Source organism: Lycium ferocissimum, chromosome 10 (genome assembly GCF_029784015.1).
Source record: "Lycium ferocissimum isolate CSIRO_LF1 chromosome 10, AGI_CSIRO_Lferr_CH_V1, whole genome shotgun sequence".
NCBI lineage: Eukaryota > Viridiplantae > Streptophyta > Magnoliopsida > Solanales > Solanaceae > Lycium > Lycium ferocissimum.
In genome coordinates, this window is record NC_081351.1 from 57,394,675 (window position 1) to 57,410,551 (window position 15,877).

Below are 15,877 nucleotides of genomic sequence, written 5' to 3' on the forward strand. Positions count from 1 at the left end.
ATTTGATTAAATAGGGTGAAGATGAAGATGAAGAACTTAAAAATGGAGGAGTTCAAATTTTTCTACTTTCATATGTGGCAACTTGGTTGGCGTCCATTTGTCCATACATACCAAATTTTTTTTTTTTTTTTTTTGAAATTTTGGAGTTGGAATTGGAGTTGTGTTTGACTATAGTTTTTAAAATTGTAGTTTGCACTAACATTTTCAATTTCCCGCCGAAATACCAAATATAAACCTTCATTTCCTTCCCCTCCCCCTAGCTTCCAGCACACACAATGACCACCAGCATCAACCACCACCATCAATCACCATCGCCAGCGCCACCATTAACGGACACAGACATAATTCAATTAGCTCAACTATACCACCCTCAGCCACAGTCCTCCACTCCGCTACCTCTACCTCCCTTTCTCCTCTCCAACAACTCTCACAATACCCTCATATCCTATCTCCACTCACGCGCCTCCACTTCTCTAAACCCCTCACTCGCCGTATCCGAATACATCTCAGCTCTCCTTTCCCTTACCCATCTCCACACTTCGCTTTCCCCACTCGTAACTCTTCTTCTTTCCAACTACATTACCCTTTTTACCTCAAATATAATTCCCCATGATAAAACCTCCCTATCGGTTTTCCAACTCTTTGAGACTTATCTTCAGACAATTCAAGTTCAAGAATTAATGGAAATGGTTGAGTTGGTTGTGTCTTATTTACCTCACATTATTGATTCTGAGGATACCCATGTGCTAGCTATATTTGCTAAATGTATTGAACATATCAGGTTTTCAAATGAGATGGGTGTTAAGAGTTTGGAGTATGTAGATAAGGTGTTTGATAAAATGCTTAGCCGTGATTGGAGTAAAGTTTTGTTGTTAAAATTGGTGGAAATTGTTAAGGATTTGAATTTTATTGGGAAGGGGAAAAGGAAGGAGTTTTTAGAGAAGGTGTTTAGTGGAATGAGGAATAATGTGGATTTGCAGGATTTGCCTGGATTGGTTTATCAATTGTTGGTATTGGGATCAAAGGGTTTCGGTAAGAAGGAAGTTATCGAAGGGATCGTGATGTATTTTGGTGAAGTGAAATCAGGTGGTTCGATAATGAGACAAGTTGAAGGAACTGTATTGCTTCATGTGAATTTTGCTGTGAAGCAAGATCCTTCTTTGGGACAAGAGGTGTTAGGACTAGTGAGATCCGATTATCGGGTGTTTAATCATTTTACAGTTGCGATATTGTTGTCAGTTGCTAGAGTGAAGAGGCTCACTGAGAGCTCTATTGGGGTTCTGAAAACATCATTGTTTGCTGCTTATAAAGATTTCAAATTTTCCAGGTACTTTTTGCTGTGTCGGTCTTCGTTGTTTCTCCTATTCATCTAAGTATTATCTTTGTTGGGTTTAGTTCTGATGATTAAGTTGTAGAACTAATACTGTTTTTTCTATTTTACATGATTCTATTAAGTACTATATAACTAGCCTTTTCTTTGAAAGTAATTCTTTCGAACTGTCTTTTAACTTTTTGTAATAAAAAATATGACATTCTAAATATGTTACTTGTTTTAGGAAAATTATGGAATCAATGTCCGAATTGAGACCATAAATACTACTACTATAGCTTTACCTCGTACGTCGTAGTTTGTCATTCTTTTGGCTGAGGGATTTTTTGTTTGTACAAGTTTAAGCCTGATTCGGATGCATCCCTAGAATGCACGAAAGCTATTCCATCAAAGAGTAAACAGTTGCTAGATTCTAAGACTTTTTCCAAGGTCATTTGATAATGTATTTTCTGAAAGAATGGTACCCTAACGCCATCATTAATTTTCTAAACTGATGTGCTTGATACTACTACTGCCATGTTCCACTTTAATGTTGCTGCATTTCAGGAGCTGTAAATGGCTAACATGTGACTTGAAAGAACACTATTTCCATACTGTCAGAGACATGGAGAAGGCTGTGCTAAGAGCTGTAAGTTCCTTTTGTCTTCCTCATGCACAGTGGCGGATCCAGGATTTTCACTATGACTATGGGGGTTCGAAAAATAAAATTGTAGTGTCTGGGATTTGAATGTGGAACCTCAAGGTGAAATTTGAATCCCCTAAACCACTGAACCAACCTCTAGTCTTGTGTTCAGAGGATTCAAAATCTATATCTGTACATAAAAAATAAAAAACATTACCTATATATACAGTGTAGTTTTTTGCCGTGGGTTCGGGTGAACACCCTCCCGCCCCCTAGATCCGCCCCTCCTAGTGCATGTAATTACACAATTATTCCTGTTCATGCCTTTGTGATTTGTGAGAGATTGCTCAGAGGTACTTCCATCTGCATTAAGCAATCATTGCTGATCAGAATAAACTATGAGATAAGGACTGCATGGTTTCTTTGATTATGCAAGAAGACGGTAAGAACATAAGATATAGTATATTGTTAGTGCTCTAAGCTTGGCTGCCTTTTTTAAGACCTGACCGGCATCTATTTGCTGGAGTTTATAGCTGCAAACAGACTGTTCTGCAGATGATCTCTGTCATCGCCTACATATTTCCATCTTTGGTCCTCTCAGCATGTATGTGTGGGTTTAGTATGTAATGATTTCGTTCAGCGAAAGGGGAATTGTCCTTCTATCACGTGTTTTGAACCCCTCCCCTTCCCCCAGGGATCAACCAGGTCAATCTGCATGAGTTTTGCTGTTCATACCCTTCTATCTTTATACATAGGTTAGTGAGAGCAACTGCGGAAGAGAACATGTGGTGCCAAGTATCGTGCAACTTGGATTTGTGTTGCTTGAAGGAATTGAAGAAGGAAGTAAAAGTTTTGAAAAGTCTGATGATGTGATGGGTCCTGACAAGCTAGGTACTCAGGTTCTCAAGAGTTTATTTGAGGTTCATGATATGGCAAGAAACGAGGTCAGTATGGATGTCTATGTTCATCCAACCTTGGCTTCATTTTCCAATAAATCTTGTTCTTGATATGTTTTAGTAGATCTTCCTGTGTCTAAGGCACAAGGACAGGACGTTGCAAGTTATAACTATACTTGCTGATTTATTGCAGATAATAGAACAATGCAAATTACGTATCCTCTCTTCGAAGCCTGAACAAGGCTTTTCTGTAATAAGGTGATTGCAAGTGTTCGCTAAGGATTTTGGTCCATGTTTTTTGGTACTATTTACCAATAGTCAATTTATTTGTCCTTGACAGACTGCTTGGTTGTCTTATCTGTAATTATCCATACCCGATGTTGGAGCACATTTCACATCTGAAGGAACTGTTGGATTATTTCACATTCATGAATGACAAGGTCTCCTCTCATCTTGTTGCTGCCCTTTTACCTCTAATCAGATTAAGCCGTGATCTGCAGGTACTTATTGGTATCTTACTGTTTCTTCATATTATTGAGTATGTTTTTTTCTCAGATTGAAAAACTCAAATAGCATACTGGACCTTACGGATAACACAGATGTACAGCAAAAATAAACTAATCGTGCCTGTTGAGAAGGATCCAAACTTAGTGAAGCTAGTTGCCATCTTCTTTCGACGAACTTTAGAAATGAACATATCTAATTTGCTTCTAATTCACTTAGTTCTTTCCCTCTGCTCTTGCCGTGGCGAATAGTTATCTCCTTATTTTTCATTAAAATCAATATTTTGAGGTTAACATCTTCATCCTTTTCTGTTTCTCCTTTGTTCCTTTGTTATTTATCCTATCTTCTTCATGTTACAGGATTATACCATCTTGGTCTTGCGTAAGGCATTGTTTAGACGAGAAGACTCTATCCGTCTTGCTGCGACAAGCTCAATTGTCAATTTGATATTGGCAGAAAAACAATCAACGAAAGATGGGCCATTTTCTTGTCAAGACTCAAGCAGTCAAGCTAGTAGCAGCCAGCAAGCCGAAGTTTTCCGTGCACTTGGTTCCAGTCTTTTCCAGGAGCTAAATGGTTTGTTGCAGAGGTGCCTTTATCAGCAGGTTTCATTTTCCATATATCCTCTCCCTCTCTTTTCTATATTTCCCCAATGAACCATGAGCTTCCTGTGTATAGGGGTGATATTAGTACTCATGGAAAAATGTTATTTTCTAGGCAAAGGTCAGAGAGATTCTATATCATGGACTTCTCAAGCTTGTTTTGGTAGATCCTTTAACTTCTGGAGCTGTTTTTGATTTTCTCTTCCCTCATTTCTTGCGGTTTTACAGAGAGGTATGGATATTTTTCTCGCTTTCTTATGATATTTCTCTGATGAAGAACCCTTTAGCTTTGTCGTGTGATGTAAATAAGTTGCTAATGTTTTTGCCTTACCTCTTGGTGCTGATTGTTTGTTTCAGGATGCAGATTTTTTACTGGACGTTAACCAATGTACTAAATCCGAGAGTGGGAAAGTATATATTCAAGAGCCACTAGACTGCCTTCTCTCCTGTATCTCCTGGATTCTTCTTCTTCAGCCACATGGGAAAACCGACCATCCTTCAGATTCTTGGACTTGCTTTGGCTTCTCTCTGACACAAGAGAATGAGGTACTCTAGTTAAATAGGCAAGGTATCCACTCAGATTAAAAGCTTGTTACCAACTATTTCGGCATTTGATAAAATTGCAGCAGGCTGGAAAAGCATGGTCCAAAGAGTCACTATCGAATGCAATATCAAAGATTCGAAACTTTCTAAGAAATGCAGATATGGAAGGTGTGTGAAATTGTTGAGTTCAGTTTGATTAAATAAAGTTCAACTTGAGACAGTTAACAATGCTATTGTTGATATTCCTAGACTTAAGCAGCAGCTTATGCTGAATACCAAACAGTATTAGTTGACCATTTTTCTTAGTCCACACCAAAATGAGTGTTGTTGACTCTGATCGTGTTTCCTGCTCTTGAGATACAGATATTTCCAATTTCCTTGCACTGCAGAAACTTCATTGCTAGTTGTTTAGTAAAACTGATGAATTTTTTCATAATGTTTATTTGCATGTTAGATCAGGCTTACTTGACAAAACTCAGGATACAGGTTCTACTCCCTTAGAAGAGGAAAAACGGAGATGCTGTTCTTCAATTTTATTAGGAATCATTGAGGTGATGTTGAATATAGTTGGGACAGAGTTTGGAAAAACAACTGATGCAAAAAAGTTGGAGATGGAAAAAGAGCTGTTTGACTTTATTGGTATTTTTGAATATTTGGACAAAAATATATGTAGGCAGGGTGGTGGTTCAACTCAGAGAGGTTTTATGCGGTCTACTGCAAGCAATGCTTCAGAGGAGCTGGAATTTAGTGGCAGTAAATTATGTCAGGAACGAATTCCTCTGTTAGCAACTTCAGTTATCTATCAGCTATTGCAAAGTACTGTAGAATCTTGGAGATATGATGGCTTTAACAACAATGTGCCCTCTCAAAAACAGAGCCAATTATCATCTGGAAAGGCATCAACTCAGTATTATAAAATTCTTTCGTTTACTCTTAACATTTGCCTTCGTCAGCTGAAAGCATCCTCTGTTGTGCGACAGCAAGATCCTCTAAAAATGTTGATCTATGGGGAGATCAAGCAGTTGGGCTCCCCTTTGCTGAAAATTATTTGGTGCCTTCTCTCTGAACCAAAATCTTTGACAGATAGCAGGAAAAAAGATGGTAATATGAAGAAAGATCTTGATGACAGGAAGGAATATATCCATTTGGGACTTCTTTCCTTGAAAGAATTGCTGGCAGTAATCTTGCATGAGTTGGATTATTCTGTTCTGATAGATGACCTGGCTGCAGTTTCTGGTCCTGGGGATGAAGCGGACAATGCTATGGATGGTGATATTGAAGCTGAAAAAGCTGATGACATTCTCTACAAATATACAAGTGAAGAATTATTCATCAAAAACAGTATAAGGCCACTGATTACTATGCTTCTTGCACAGTCTTTCTTCCGCGAAGTTGAGGTAATGCATATGATTGGTATCTTTTATTCTTACTCAGGATATTTTGCAATGATGTATAGCTTTGTTCTTTTCCCTTTTAATACCTTCTATGTTATGTTTGCTGTCAGGTTCTTTGTGATATTATCATGTTAATTAGCAATAAATTGCCAGAAGAGCAAAGGAATCTTGTTGGTAATTGGGCTAAATGCATCTGCAAGACCAGTAAAGTATCAAATCCCAAGGCTGCTAAAAGTATTGTATCTATTGCTATATTGTTAACTTCACCACCAAATGACTTAATTATTGCTGAAGACATGGCTGCCGAGCTTTTAAAAGTGGTGGGATCAGAAGCAGAGAGGCTTGATTCACAAGTGACATTGGATGCGTATTCAATTATAAACAAATCAACCAGTGCCCCACTAGCTTCACTAATACTACACTTAGTTGAATCAGTTATTCTTGACATTGAATGGGTCATAATGAAATTGAAGATATACTCAGTTGCAAATACAAGAGCTATTTTGGTTAATCAGAATGGTGTAAAGGATAGAAGATTGGCGCTGGAAGAGATTGTTTATTCAAGAGCAGAAGCTGCTGTGAAGGTGTTATCTTCTTTTGTAATGATGGACCTTAAGGGTATGTTAAAAAGAATCTAGATATTCTTGTTATTAATTAATCTACTATTTGTTAGTCATTTGACACCACGATGAATAGCAGATCCTCAGGCAGAGCAATTGGTGAAGTTAGCTGCAAGGTTTTACAAGAACTTAGCCCGAATGTCAAAGCTTCTAATTGCTTCCAAAGGTGTAAAACAACCTTTACCAAGCCTCAAGTACCAAAAGCTTGTGGAAATAACTTCCAGGCAGCTTACAGCTCCTCTCTACAATTTTGTGCCACTTATGCAAAGGGTAAAAGCTTTGGGAACTCTTGTTTAAGCTAAAGTTTCACTTCTTTTGTTCAAGTAAGTTTCTTAGTTCTACCTGCTTGACTTGTAGACACAACTAGAGATCACAAAATCTAAAGCACTTGTCAACAAAATCAAAAGGGAGAACAGATGCATCCCAGACTTGATTTACCAAATAGAAGATTATGAGAAATACCTCATACAAATCAGCAAGGCGACGAAAATAAACTTACTGAGGCATGCAAAACGAAGCACCTCCAGGGACTTCAAGATAATAGAGCCAAAAAGTTTTTCCGTAGAAGACAATGTTGGAATCCAAGATGGAGATAATAATGATGCAGCAGGACGTGAGAGTGAATCAACAGAAGACCTCCTCCACGAGGAAGAAGGAAATGGAGCATTAGATGAATCAGTGGCTGATGCGGATGATGAAGGAAATGGAGCAGAAGACGAATCAGCAGCTGGTGCTGATGATGATGATGAAGGAAATGAAGTGGAAGAGGCATACAATAGTCCACCCGTAGTAGAGGCTTCGGAGTCTGAGGGTGATGCTGAAGCTCCTAAGGCAAAGAGAGCAAAAATGAGGAGAGTTGTTGAGGACTCAGACGAAGAAGCATAGTAAAAGACAACATTGTCAAATTGTAAAGCTGTGAGCACTGGTCTGGCAACTAGGATTCATGTAAATATGAAGAAAAAGTTTGAAGTTTCTTTTTGTAGTTTCCAACTCCATCTAAATTTCTCTCTCTTTTTTTTTTTTGGTAGCAGTCGTTTGGAAATTTCTTTGTAGTTTTGGTGAAGAAAAATGTATTTTATTGTGTATATCCAAATAGTTTACTTTTGTTCGTTATAAGTTTGGAGTAATACCAAAGGATCTAAAAGTTGAAAGAAACAAATTCCATATTATTATTTGGATATATAGTGATTAGTGACCATGTAACTAACACACTTTTAAGGGAAGCTAGCTGTGCTTCTCGAAGTTACGTTTCAACAAGAATTATTGATTCCTAATATATACATTCCTTTGTCTATCTTGAATCGTTTTAAATTCCTAATAAAATTTGAAATTACATACATATATTTTATTCTTGAGTCGTACACAGTTTGATTGAATGAAATCTTGGAAACTTCTCTTTATGTACCTTTTCTTTTCAACAAATCACGAGCGGGGGTCTGTATTCAAGTTTTGAAAATGCAGTCATAAATAATATTAAATGGTACTAAGATTTTGCCGCAGTAACTGTTACATATCAAACATACATTATGCTCTTTGAATACAAAAAACTGCGCGGATGCAAAATAAAGGAAAAAAAAAAAAAAAAAAAAAAAACTAAATTAAGAAGTGACACTTCGAGCGTTAGCTAATGCGCACAACTCAGTGGAGTGACCACTTACACAGGTCTAGAATTCTAATTCTAGCAAATTCCTTGTCTTGTTCAACAAAAATGTTCTCCAATTGCTAGAAGGTGACCCCAATCCAAAGAAGTTGAAAAATAAATATATTCATTAAAAATAAAACATTAGTACTTATCTATAGAGTCATTTATTTACTATGATCTCTCCAAATACTTTTTACTATGAAAATTTTGATTACTTGTATTTTTATAATTTTTATACATGTAAAATGGAAATGGAAATCAATTTTGAATTCCATGAGAATTAGATACGTAAAAAACATTGTTTAGGACAAAGTAGGAGCTGTAATATATATATATTTTTTTGAACGATACAGAAATAGGAGTTGTAATACTTTTGAAAAGGAAGAAAGTAGACCGACAATTGAGAGAGTATGACAGTAATAAAGTTAAAAAAAAATTCGTCCTCTCACACTCAGAGTCACCAACTGGTAGCAATATTTTCCCTGTGGCGTAAAGCAAAAATAAAAGGGAACAGCAATATAATTACCCCCCAAAGGCAAAGGGACAATAATAATCAGAAAAGAGCACCACACACACACACCACTCTCTCTTACTCATTCGACACCACCACGCGCCGGCTGTTGTACAGTTCCGGCGAACATGAGCGAAGACGCCAAAAGAACGGGAGTTGCTCAGCCGTCCTCCGATGATCGGAGAAGTTCCTCGGGTTCCGTTCCTTCGAAAGTAACCATCAAAAGTGCCGATATGAAACCTGATGTCCAAAAGGAAGCTGTCGACATTGCTATTGCTGTATGTATATATTCCATTATTCGCTTATCCTATTATAATTATACTTGTATGAGTTGATGCCATTTTTTGCTTGTCTGATTAGGCATTTGAGAAGCATAGTGTAGAGAAGGATGTAGCTGAAGCGATTAAGAAGGAATTTGATAAGAAGTACGGTCCTACTTGGCATTGCATTGTTGGTAAAAACTTCGGTAAGTCATCACTTGCTTATTCCCACCATATCAATCAAATTCGTACTAGTATATATTGGTTGATAGCTTTAACAATTTAATATGGTAAGCGAAACTGGTAATTTGTTGTATTCCTCGTGATCTGATGGGATGATATGCTCTGCATATTCAGAATGATGTGGATCTAGCACTTCACAAAACATTGCATTGAGTTTCCCCACAGATTATAACTTATGTGTTGGAAAAGATATTAAAGTTGTAGAAAACATAAATTGGTTAAAGTTTGATATTTGAATTCATGTCTAAATAGGATTTATAGTGAGAATGAGTTAAAGTAGGATTTATAGTGAGAATGAGTTAAAGTAGGTTTCGTACTATTATAAATAGAGGTGCTGCTAGCTATTTTCATAGAGTGGAGAATTGTAGAGCACATTCAATGATTTATGAGTTCATGAAATGCAATATTTTCCTTCACCTATGAATGTTGATGATTTGTGGATGGATCAAAGAGGTAGCATTAGGTGAATTCTATGCCTTGTTCAGATGGAGTTGCTACTTATGCTTCTAGTAGGTAGCAGGTGAATTAGTGTGGGGTTTTGCGCAAGGCGGCCCAAATACCTACCCTTATTAAAAAAAGGTATTTGTAAATGGGTCTGATCCACCTCTATTAGGTGATCTTCTCGAAATGAAAAAGCTCATCTAGCGAGTTAGAATGGAGGAGGGCATTGTCTTATATTTGGTGTTGATTCTGACCAGAAAGTGTCATAATCTCTAACCTCTGCAACAACCCCAACAACAAGATACCCACTCTAATCCCACAAAGTGGGGTCTCGAGAGGATAGAGTGTACGCAGACCTTACCCCCTACCTAAGAGGTAGAGAGGCTGTTTCCGATAGACCCTCAGTTCGGATATTACAAAATTTGTTTAGGAGAATAATGAGGTCACTCAGGTTCAAATTTGGTGGAGGCAAAAAAGTAGTAGGTGATTTCTTTTCATCCACCTAAATCTTGGTGGGCAGAGTTACCCGGTACTTGTGTTGGTGTGAGGTAGCAGGTACCCGGTGAATTAATCAAGGTGCGGGCAAGCTGGCCAGAATACTACCTTCATAAAACAATATCGTATAGTAAAAGTGAGAAACTGCATCATGGGTTTTATTGCGAGAATGAGTGTTAACGATAAGCATCCTTCTCAAAAAAAGAATGAGTGTTAATGATAAGCATAGGTACTATGTGAGCCATGTACCCTTTTTTAAACAAGTATCTTATTTCGCTTGTACTTATGAGTAGCATATGAAAGTGTGGCTTTGTGTTTCCCTTCTATTTTTTGAAGAATAGTCATCAAAGAAACAATAGATTGCAACTGTGTACACTAGTACAATGGGTTAATTAAAAGTCTCACTGTGAAATTTAATATATTTTACAATTGTAATTAACTAGCAGTTGCTTCTTTCATTTATTGATCTCTGCTATTTTGCCCGAGTCATCAGCGCTAAGTACTAAGACTATGATTTTAACCTAAATTTGACTGTTTCTTGTTACCTTTCTAATGCATTTGTGCTTCCAAGCTGTAAATTGTGCTGCTTGTTTAGAGTGAAAAATCTGCAGTTAAAGCAAGGTATTCTTTGTTGGCCTGTAGAGATCACATATTTTCCCTTGATAACAAGACAATCTCCTTTCCTTCCATGCATCATTTGATCGGCGGTAGTTGCGATGAGACAGTGGCCTAGTTCATAGGAGTTCGCAAGTGGCAAGTAACATTCAGCAAATGCGTGAAAAGGCCAACGTCGTATATTAGTTGGACTGCTTGAAAATAAATATTTTAGAGATTTGACTTGAAAGAGAAAATTAACGTGGAAATGCCTTAAGGATCTAAGATGTAGAAAGTAGAAATTTGATATCTATCAAGGTGTCTTATGGAAACTGATAGACTTCTCACGAAAGTTGAATATTAGCTGGAAAGACCAAAAGTAGAAGTGAGAATTCAATTGCAGAAGCAAGAATACCACTCCCTCAGTCCCAATTTATGTGATTCACTTTCCTGTTTAGCCTGTCCCAAAAAGAATGATACATTTCTATATAGAAATAATTTAACTTAACACTTCCCCTTTTACCCTAATGAAATGATTACAACTACACAAATATCTATGACTTGTTTTAGACCACAAGTTTCAAAAGTCCTTTTTTTTCACTTAAACTCCGTGTCTAGTCAAACTATATCACATAAATTGGACGGAGGGAGTATATTTGTTTCCTCATTCTTTGGATAGACCGAAGGTCAACTGTGGTCAATAACTGATTTGACAAATTTGAGTAAGGTGCTGTTGGTATGTCAAAGCCATTTCGACCTATCATGCCTTTTATGTGTCATGCTTGTTGGTTCCGTAAAGCAATACCTTTGTAATGTTTGTTGCACCCCTGTTACTAACGTTTAAGGTTTAGTGGCTTAGTCGGTCCGTGGTCAGGTTCTGCTAGACAGTTTAACCCTCTTTCATGTGAAGTTCAAGGCATATAAACTTTACGAATGTTTATGACTACTATTTTGGAGTTTATAGCGATAGAAAATGTTCTGCCAATTATCCGGTGTTTTACAGTGAAATTATGTAGTAGTAACACCAATCTGTTGCCAAGATTTCTTTGGTCTGATCTGGCATTTATTTCAAATTGGTTAACCTCAAATTTTCTGTTTGGTGTTATGATCCGGTGGAGGATGATAAATTGGGATGTTGGTGCTGGTTATACTAAAGAAAATATCTTAGCGTTAGAAAACACAGATTTAGCTGTCATGAAGGTTGGCAAAATCATTTCAATGAGAAGATGGAAAGCCTGGGTTGCTGCTTTGCCGTGCCATTGTTTTTGTGGTCTGGTGACAGGTTATAGAGTTTGATGGGATGAAACTTGTGCTGCTCATTCTTCTTCCGCAAATATGTTTGCTTAGAAGATTAATCATAATTAACTAGCTTGATTTACAACTCATTTGCAATTACAGTGGTGACAGTGTGTGCTGTCTCTTGTAGGCTCTTACGTGACTCATGAAACGAATCACTTTGTCTACTTCTATTTGGATTCAAAAGCTGTACTTCTGTTCAAATCTGGGTGAACTTGGTGTTGACATTGACGGAGACACTGATGGGAGTTAACTCAGATGATGATGCTATATTTTGCCGTTGTACGTATTCAATTGAAAATTCCAAGCTGCGATGATTTGGCGGAAAATTCAGTTGTACCTTGTATATTTCTGCTTTTACATTGTGTAAACAATTCTAAACTTGGTCAAAGTTCTCTAAGTTGTTCGTTAATGCTTTGATAACTTGAGACACAACAGAAACAATGGCGTCTATTGAGTGGCCAGGACATTAATTGCCCCTTCCAAAAAAAGAAAGACAGGAATGGTGAAAACAGCCAAGAGTGGTGTTTGATCATATTGTTAAGGTTTTTGTCTAGATGGAGTGGTGATTACTTTTATAAAGCATTTGGCGACCTCGTGTGAAGAATGAAAACATTTTTCTAATATGCGGTGAAGGCTTGAAATGGAATGGTGGTTGTTTACGGTATTTACTAAGTAGTTTTTTGAGATAAGGCACTAGTAACTCCGAACTTTACCCAAAATTTTCGCGACATAACTTTCTGTTCTTGGGAACTCTTGGTCTGCATTTTAAATTATTTTAAAGTGTAACAAATACATGGTGCTGAGGTGGCATAGAAAGTGTGCTCAGTCTCTTGGAGGCATGTGAGAAGCGAAAATAGGCTAAATTTATGATTAATGTGAACACATGTCCTTTTTTAATTGGACACTTTATAATTAATTAGTACCCATAATTAATTAACATTAAAACTGAATCTGATATCTATTTAATTACTTTATTTTCTTTCTTTATGAAATAGAGTCAAAATTATTTTATTTTAAATTTTTAGAAATACAATTAATTTTTTTGGGCAGGGGCCAAATTATTCGAACTCAATCTTCAAGTCTGATTTTGGTGTCCGATTTCTACTTGGTTTGAAGATCAAAATTGGTTACTGGCAAAAAAAAAAAAAAGGGTAAAAAATAAAGTGGTTAATTGTAAAATGGCAGATCATTTCCAAAATGTGGTTAATTGTAAAATGGCAGATCATTTCCAAAATGTGGCAATTTGTGCAAATCTGTAATTTCAGCTTCATCATCTTCTTCAAAGAAGAAGCTCAATTTTTTTGAGCCAATCTCCTCCAGTACTCTATCAAATGAGCTTAAATTTGAGAACAACTTCCTCACAACTCTGTGAACAAGCCTAATCACCAATTTCTTCAAACAAATACTAATGAGTTAAGATACTTCATAGTTTTGATGATTTGACAAATACGCCAAGGACCGGATCCTCGATCGGTCCCCAGGCCTTGTACGGTACACGGCAGTATGCTTGTGTGCCTTTGTTCCGACAGCGGAAACAGTGAGACCATAACAACGCGTACATGTATACGATTAAAAGACAAAGGACCATTGTAATGTCCCTATCCATGTCACCTCTTTATGCTCTCTCTTAATGGCCTCATATATATACCGACATGTTGGCATTATTTAACCTAACACTTGAAAAACTTAAAAATCCAATTCATACAAGTGCGGCCGCCACGCTCTCGAGTGCTCTGAGAACAAAGCTCCACAATTAGAAGGACAGTTACCCACGTTGAAGATGCTTTAGGTCCTTGGTTTTTGAAGTCTTTGTCACTTTGTTCTATAAAATTGTAAACCTACTCTTCTCTTTTAAGAAAACATTTGTTTGTAGGTGGTTGAATTCTCAAAGGGCAACTTTGTAGAAAGTTTATCTTCACAAGCTTTTGAGTGGTACACTAGGCTAGAGTTAGTCTAGGTGTTTTAGTTTGAATTCTTGAGAAGTTGTTTTTAAGTACATTTACCTACTTAAGCTTTTGAGTGGTACACTTGTCTAGAGGTAGGCAAGGTGTATTAGGTTTCTCGGCCTAGAGGAGTAAAAAGGGATGAAGGTTGCGAAGTTGTTTGTGAGGGGAGATTAGTGGTCTAGATTCACCTCTGATAGAGGTGTTGCGAGGGGTAGAATTAGGAATAATTCGAGTGGACAAAAAACTTGTAATCTTACCTTTGCTCGGTCCCCAGTGAATTTGAAAATCCTACTAGGGTGAGTCGTGGTTTTTAATCCCTTGAGAAAGGAGTTTTCCATAAATGTCTTGCGCTTACTTAACACAACTATCAGTGAAAACAGTTTAGGGACCAGGTCCCTTAGACTGTTCCAGTGAACTCTTAGGTTGTGAACTATTAAAGTGTGAACCCTCAGGTTCTATCAATTAGTATCAGAGCAGATTCTTTCTAAAAGGTTAACACCTAGAAAAGATCTTTCTCATGGCTAGTTCACCAAATCTAGAGGAAGGACAATCTATCACAAGACCACCAATATTCAATAGAAAGCACTATGGATGGTGGAAGGCAAGAATGCATGATTTTATCATGGCTAAGGATCTGGAAAGAAGGGAGCCAAAGAAAGAGAAGAACTTTGTTCTCAATGCTGCTAAAAGTGACTCAAGCAGTGATGAATCCGATATTGCGTATCTCACTCAAAGATTTCAAAAGAGGGTTTGAAGAAATGATAGGGTCCCAAAGAAAGGAAGCTCTAGCAGGAACTGCAAAGGAAATGATTGTTTTCATAAGTGTGGGAAGCCTGGACACTTCATTAAAGAGTATCCTCTTCATAAGCAGGATTATTACAAAAACAACACTGAAAAGGCGGCTAAGAGGAACCAGGTCCCTGACAAGAAATTAATATCTCTTGCAAATGTGCTAATCGATGCCTTTCATATCCTCATTAAAGAGAAGAATGTTCTAAATGAAGAAATTTGTGGTTTAGAACATGAAAGGGATGATATGGTAGTCTCCATTGTAGATCTGAAAGAACAAGTAGATGAAGTAACAAGAGAAAATTCTCTGTTAAAGAGCCAAATGAAAAAATGGATGAATACTCCGAAAAGAAAAGAGGCAACTTGTGAAACTCAACTTGAGCTTGAAAATGAGCTTAAGAAAATCAAAGTGAGTCTCACCTCTGAGCTAGATAAGAATAGACACCTACAGGAGGATTTAAAGAAAGTTAAAGTTGATCTTGATAAGTCACTTCATTGGACCTGGTCCTCTGATGAAATTGCCTCTATGTACAAGAGTGACTCTCTGATGAAATTGCCTCTATGTACAAGAGTGATGGTGGTGGCAGGCAGGGGATTGGTTTTCAAAAGGCTAAAACCCCATACAATCCTCATAACAAGCACGCTACTGCGACTGAAAATTGGTTGTGTAGTCACTATAATTAGATTGGTCATCACAAGGATACTTGCAAAGCTAAATTTCGATTTTTTCAGAAAAATAGGAATTTTATTAAGCAGAAACCCAGAATTGAGGGACATGGTCCCCGGAAAAGGAAGAAGGTGCTTCCTGTATGGGCAAAAAGAAGTTTAATTCACTCATTCTATCATTATAAGGGACCCAAACTGGTTTGGGTTCCTAAATCTAATCAGTGACTTAGTTTGCAGGCTGAAGTGAGAGGAGGTAGCCAAAAATGGTACATGGATAGTGGTTGCTCGAAGCATATGACTGGAAGAATGGATGATTTCCTCTCACTCAAGGCCTTCCAAGGTGGGAGTGTGTCTTTTGGAAATGACAAGAAAGGACATATTCTTGGCATTGGCAAAATTGGCAAGACGCTTTCTCATGCGATTGTAAATGTTTATTATGTAAATGGTTTGAAGTAAGTTTTTTAAATGTTAAAAATGGAT

The 15,877-nt window shown here is 37.3% G+C and overlaps 2 protein-coding genes across 2 annotated transcripts; both read left to right on the forward strand.

The window, feature by feature from the left end:
• Positions 1-275: 275 nt before the first annotated feature.
• On the forward strand, positions 276-7,598 carry LOC132035046 (uncharacterized). The gene is made up of 13 exons (XM_059425364.1): positions 276-1,327; positions 1,877-1,958; positions 2,708-2,896; positions 3,042-3,106; positions 3,189-3,348; positions 3,712-3,957; positions 4,070-4,186; positions 4,312-4,500; positions 4,581-4,665; positions 4,957-5,894; positions 6,002-6,509; positions 6,591-6,781; positions 6,869-7,598. The coding sequence occupies exons 1-13, from the start codon at positions 276-278 to the stop codon at positions 7,394-7,396; spliced, it is 4,350 nt and encodes a 1,449-aa protein (XP_059281347.1). The 3' UTR covers positions 7,397-7,598.
• A 1,023-nt stretch (positions 7,599-8,621) lies between these two features.
• On the forward strand, positions 8,622-12,405 carry LOC132034385 (uncharacterized). The gene is made up of 3 exons (XM_059424719.1): positions 8,622-8,942; positions 9,025-9,130; positions 12,124-12,405. Exons 1-3 carry the CDS (start codon positions 8,793-8,795, stop codon positions 12,204-12,206), a joined length of 339 nt encoding a protein of 112 aa, XP_059280702.1. The 5' UTR covers positions 8,622-8,792; the 3' UTR covers positions 12,207-12,405.
• The last annotated feature ends 3,472 nt before the right edge of the window (positions 12,406-15,877 follow it).

Coding starts and splice junctions, on each gene's coding strand:
- LOC132035046 (XM_059425364.1), top strand. CDS start 276: ATGACCACCAGCATCAACCACCACCATCAATCACCATCGCCAGCGCCA. Junction 4,666..4,956: donor AAGAAATGCAGATATGGAAG/GTGTGTGAAATT, acceptor ATGTTAGATCAG/GCTTACTTGACAAAACTCAG. Junction 5,895..6,001: donor CTTTCTTCCGCGAAGTTGAG/GTAATGCATATG, acceptor GTTTGCTGTCAG/GTTCTTTGTGATATTATCAT.
- LOC132034385 (XM_059424719.1), top strand. CDS start 8,793: ATGAGCGAAGACGCCAAAAGAACGGGAGTTGCTCAGCCGTCCTCCGAT. Junction 8,943..9,024: donor CTGTCGACATTGCTATTGCT/GTATGTATATAT, acceptor TTGTCTGATTAG/GCATTTGAGAAGCATAGTGT. Junction 9,131..12,123: donor CATTGTTGGTAAAAACTTCG/GTAAGTCATCAC, acceptor TGTCTCTTGTAG/GCTCTTACGTGACTCATGAA.